This window comes from Belonocnema kinseyi, chromosome 1, assembly GCF_010883055.1.
Source record: "Belonocnema kinseyi isolate 2016_QV_RU_SX_M_011 chromosome 1, B_treatae_v1, whole genome shotgun sequence".
Taxonomy (NCBI): domain Eukaryota; kingdom Metazoa; phylum Arthropoda; class Insecta; order Hymenoptera; family Cynipidae; genus Belonocnema; species Belonocnema kinseyi.
In genome coordinates this window covers 97343546-97349545 of record NC_046657.1, presented here as the reverse complement: position 1 = coordinate 97349545, position 6000 = coordinate 97343546, and the positions used below count along the sequence as shown (strand labels likewise).

Genomic DNA, 6000 nt, shown 5'->3' with positions numbered 1-6000 from the left:
TTGGGGTAAATTAGTCCTATAATGACAGGAACTTATTTAAAAAAATTGAACCAAGAACAAACATGGACAGCCCATCCTTGCTTACCCGGCAACGGCCTTTCTATTTCATCTTTATTTTGAAGTTTTAATCATTATTTTAGTACTTCGCTGTTTATTTTACGAATTTAGATTAATAGGAATTCATTAAGTTACGTTCTAACGATTTGAATGAGCACGGGGACCTGTTACATTTTTTACACGCCTATGTTTTGAGCAGTTGCTAATGTGCCTCATTTTTTCTAATATTTACATCAATTTTTTTCCCTCATAATGTCACGAAAGTTAATAAAATGCTGCGCCTCTTAAGCCCAAGTTCAAGACAAAGTTTAAATTTAATAAAAAGATATTGCAACAAGACGCGAAATTTCAATGTGTTCAAAATTCTAGAATAACTCTGAAAATAATCTACATTTCTCATAACTTTTTGGTCAATTTGAAAGGTAAGTCTCACTAGTCATTTGTAAAATTTTTAATTAGTTCTTAGAATTTTACTCACCACTTAATAAAAAAAAAATTCAAATGAAGGTAGCGCAAAAATTCTAAAAATATTTCAACAATTTAGCAATATACTTTGGAGAGTTACCTTTTTAAATGAGCTCAAGAACATTAAAAATCTTACTTATTTCCAGAATTATTCCTATTTTTCGAAAACATCTCAATTTGACGTTTATTTGCAATATTGTTTTATGACATTGTAATTTTGTCTTTAACTTTCACTTATTATACGCAGAAGGTTTATAACTTTCGTGGCATTGTAGAATTGTTTTTCAAGTTGTCCTGAACATTTTTCATTGGTCGACATGTAAATCCTGAAAATGTCCTGAAGTTTTTTAATTTGAATCATATAAAAACCCTGGTTATACAATTCTTAACACATTATAAACTTAAATTAACTTGCAATAGGGCAAATATGAACTCAAAAATAAAATTTTATTAATTTCTGTACGAAATATTTACAGAAGTATAAACTAAAAGTTAGGTTATAGATCGTATTTCAATGCTAATCATGTATAATTCACTTTTTTATTTATATAATTATTATATATATTATTTATATATAAAAACAGTTTTTACAGTGATCGTGTTTCTCACTGTTTATGATAAAGATTTCATATTCAATACTTAGTTTCCGATCAATCTTTTTTTATCCGCGAATTATTTAAAACTATAAAAAACAGTACTAAAATTGTTCTTAAGCCCAAATTAAAATGTACCTTTAAACTCCTACCTAGCTATACTATTTTGCGACAATAGTACGGAAATAACATAAATTATGTTAACGTTCAAAGAACACTTTGTGTACAGTTTAGTTTCCATTAGACGATTCGATTGTTATCAAAATTCGATTTGACTCGAGTTCGTTATCATTTAGTGTCAGAGTTTGATATCGGACAGGAATACGTTTGTCCGATGCACCAAGTAATAGTAAGAAAACCAACTGTGTGTTACGAAAAAGTGGCAACTTTTGGGGAATTACTTTGTGCTCCCATACTTTCTTCACACATTCAAGCAATTTGAGACTGTATTCATACGCGTGAATGAAACCAGTTGGTGATGTAATGCACTCTTATAGACAGAGTCGATATAGTCACCCAACATGGCAGTGACTTCCCACACTTGTGTCCTAATACCTGAATCTCTAGCATTCAGTTCAGGTGCAATTTTATTCTTGCTTACATTCTGTGATACTGTCATTTGATTCTTCATTTATTTAAATCAAATGTATCTATTTCATTCCTGCACCGCCTCTAGTAGCACTCATGGCTACTATAATACGCAGGTTTGTTTCCTTTGCGCTTTGAATTTGATTATTATTATCTTCGTTACCAGATTCGAATCAATTAAATCACAGTTTAGACATGACTTCTAAATCATTCGTCTTACATAGGAATTTCCTTTTCAATTTGGGATCTTCAACGGACATAATATTTTTATTTTTGTAATATATTCGCCACTTTTTAAGTTTCATATTTGAGGAAATTAAAAATCCTCTAAAATTAAGAGTGAAGTTTTGAAATTCAATGATGAATCTCGATAGTTAAGAAATTTTATCGGAATAAATTGTGGGCTTAGCGAAATCAGTATTTAATCTAATTCAATTATTTAAAAAATTTGTATTGGTTGTTTAGGTTCATCGGATAAGTCAGTTGATGAGCGAAAATCCAGAAATAAAAAGGCCAACTGTTCATCATGTTCCAATTACATGCGAAAGTCCAACGGAAAAAAGGCAAACTGCTACGATGCACACGCCCGTCCCAGCCCCTCCAGTCGATGATATGGAACCCCAAAATATATCCTTCATTGGTAAGTATAAGTAACTTTTTTCAAAATTCGGCAAATTTAATGGTGCAAACAAATTTGAGAAATCTTTTATTTTAATGCTTCTTTCAGTTTGAGTGTCAAAAGAAGCATTTTACAATATTTTAGACATCAGGGATTACAAATTTCTGTATTGTGATTCTGGATTACAATTATAGAGAATCAGCTTTTCTTTATAAATTGTGAAAAATTGTATGCATTTAAACAGAAAAAGCTTATAATTTTTATAAATTGTAGAGTTAAAATATTCAGATTCAGTTCCAAAAATATAAATCCATGTTAGCATTTTCAATGCTCTAAATTAAAAAATCAATCAATAAATTAAATTATTTCAATTATAGTTATTTAACCAATTTAAAGCTAGAAACATTAAAACTTTCACCATTAATTTTTTTTAAGCTGAATATTTTTTAAATTGGAAGTTGAATTATTTTTATTTTAAATAGTTTAGATATCCTTAAAAGCTTCAAAATTTTATTTTAAAATCTGAAAAAATGTACGTGTTTCAAATTTTTAATTATTATTAAAAGTTTTTTATAACTTCTAAAGATATTTTTAAATGATCCGAATTTCAAATAGTTGTTCAGAATAAAAAATCATTTTCAATTTTCCTATTAATCTTAAGAAAATATTTTTATTCTTTTCCAGCATCTTGCAATTCTTAAAAGCTTATACATTCTTTGTTGAAAATCTGCAAAAATCTACATTTTAGGTTTTAAATTAATTTTGAATCTTTTCAGAATCCCTAAATATCTCTAAAAGTTACTCGAATTGTTCTACAATTAATAAGTGTTCAATTGTTATCTATACATAAAAAATCCAGTTCAATTTTTAACGTTAAACTCTGGAAATTCTTAAATTTAGAATCGTTTTAATAAATCAATTATTGTTCACTTTTTGATACTTCAAGTATAGTCATATTTTTAAAAATAATGAATTAATTTGTATTTACAGTTGATCAAGAAACATTTTTTAATAGAAAATTTCCAAATTAAAACGCTTTTAATTTTAGATTATTTAAGTCTTCCAAGATTGCATTTTTAAATTCTTCAAGTTAAAAATTTACGCCTAAAAATAAAAATTTAAAATGGAAAATTTTGTTAAGTAAAAGATTTTCGAATTACATTTTCTTTTATGTAAAATTGCCATTTTATTCCATTAATTGACGTTATGCCCTGCCACTCATCAATGCTAAATTGAAATTGTATCAAATTCAAAGTGGAACGTTTAAAATGTATAATTTCAATTAAAAAAATTGAAAAATGAAAATAAAAGCTCTTTAAAATTGTGTTTTATTTCAAATTGTCACATTTTATCATTTAAAGTTAACAATTCTATATTCCAATTTGAATAATTTTAGATTGAAGTCTTACGAAATTTAACAATTAAAAGTTTCAAAGGATCATAAAATAAGTAATTGAAACTTTATAAATTTTGCGATTATAAAATTAAGCATTCGGGATTCAAGAATTTAAAATGGTAAGAACATAAAATGTAAGTTTTATATTAAAAATCTTTTTCTTAACATCGGGCTAGAACCTTTAGAAATGCACCTGCTGTCATATCTTTGAGTCTGACAACTGTTGATAAAAAACAAATTAATATGAATTTATTTTAATCAAAAATTAAATTCGAAATGCTTTAACTGCGATACGCCATCTGGCGACAAAATTCAGAACTAGAATGCCCATGTGAAAAGTGTAAATAAACCAGTAACCCAAAAATTTTAATTTGATAAACGTAAATATGCATTAAAAAATAAGAATTTTAAATTACACCATTTTAAAATAAATTTTCGCAAAAGTAAAAGATTTCAGAATTTTGAAAAGTGTTATATTTTATTCTTTTTAAACTTATAACATTTTTTTAATTTTAAGTCTTGAAAAGTGAATAATTTAACATTTTAATCGTTAACCAGCCAATAGTTCGTTAACCAACCATTTTGGATAAAAATTCAAAAAGTGAGCGCAGTTTGAAAATGTTTGAGACCACTATTTTCTGAATTTGAAAATTCTATGTACGGTTATTTATAATATTGAAAAGGATGAACAATTTATTCTTAATTTATTCAAAATTTTCAAATCAATCGACAATCAAAATATCAAGCCAAACAACGCAGGATATGCAAAAAGTCAAGAGAAGAAAAGCATTTATTTTTGAAAGCCCTACAAAATCATCAGAACAAATTTTTGGATTTTCTTAGAAAATCAAAAATTCAAATTTAGATTGCCCAAAAAATAATGAAAAATCAAAATTCCATTTTGCGGTTAATTTATGCAGGATACGAAAAAAGATGAATCAACAAAAATTGTGATCCCAAAAAAGATCTACAAATTCGTTAATAATCACTTCTTGACAGGACGCGTACTTTTTGCTTTATTCGTGAAAAATAATATTGAAAATAAAAAATAAATAAAAAATTTATGGGAAAACGACACAAGGTACGAAAAAAAATTACTCAGCAAAAATTGTTAACCCGAAAAAGAGCTACAAATTTGTTATAAATCACTTTTTGATTGGACACGTAGTTTTGTTTTTAATCGTAAAAATGAAATTAAAAATAAAAATGACAAATTTGTACAAAACGTCAAAATCTACGAGAACAAATTGATAGAAAAGTTGTTCACCCAAAAAGAAGGTAGAAATTTGTAATAATTTATTGCATTCTCATCATTTATGATTGAGAAAGTATTAGAATTGCCCGAAGATTGACACCACAGCATTCAATTTTTGAACGAAACGACGCAAAATAAGAACAAAAGTCTTTAAAGCATTGGGTGCAAATAAATATCCTTTTTGAAAGCACCCACGTTGCAATATTTTTCTAATGAAAGTACACTATTTCAAAAGTATAGTCATAAATTTTTAGGTTAAAATAATTAAAATTGCGTGAGTTATGAATTTTTAAGTAAAAAACCCTTTTTTTCAATAATTTTGTTAACAAACTTAAAATAAAAAAATTGCTATAAAATCAACTCTACCTTATAAAAGATGCCTTGAACTATATCGGATAATTTTATTGTCACAAAATATTCAATAGGGGTTAAACAATACATGATTAAATACGCTGTGGTGTTGAACACCCACGATAAACTTCACCGTGATTTTCACCCTGTTTCATTTTTTACTTTGAGGGTTAATCTCTAACTATATTTAATTAAGTAGAAAATTCAGAATATGAAGAAGCATATAAATACTGCGATCTGAAAAAGATCTTTTTGATAAAGTTCCATTCAAGAATTTCAAATGTAAAAAATAAATATCCAAGCGCGATATTCAATAGACGCGCGCCCGCGATGACAATGTACCCGCAAAAAGGGCAGATTTTTAGATTTATTTTCATAAGCTGCTGCAATACAGTAGAAAAATATATGAAAGATGAGCACAAGAACATTAAAAAATATTGTTTATTACGTAAGTTATTGAAAATTTAAGAAGGCATTGAAATTTATACTACTTTTGTAATATCTACTTAAACAATAGACCAATTGGATTCATTGTAGACTTATGTTGTACAGAATTTTGAGAGCATTTAACACTTTAGAGCGAAAAATTTTTAGTTCTGACATAATTAAATGTAAGAGAACTTTATCAGTCATCAAAAAGAGGTGCCCGGATACTTTTTGCACGGTAGTGTAGTAA

The 6000-nt window shown here is 27.1% G+C and overlaps 1 protein-coding gene across 10 annotated transcripts in view; it reads left to right on the top strand.

The window, feature by feature from the left end:
* LOC117167741 (patronin) overlaps positions 1 to 6000 on the top strand; it is a 161455-nt gene that overhangs the window by 116609 nt on the left and 38846 nt on the right. For all 10 annotated transcript variants that reach the window (XM_033353233.1, XM_033353641.1, XM_033353007.1 and 7 more), the window contains one exon: positions 2169 to 2343. In XM_033353233.1, the coding sequence (XP_033209124.1) occupies positions 2169 to 2343 (175 nt within the window). The remainder of the gene's footprint in view (positions 1 to 2168; positions 2344 to 6000) is intronic.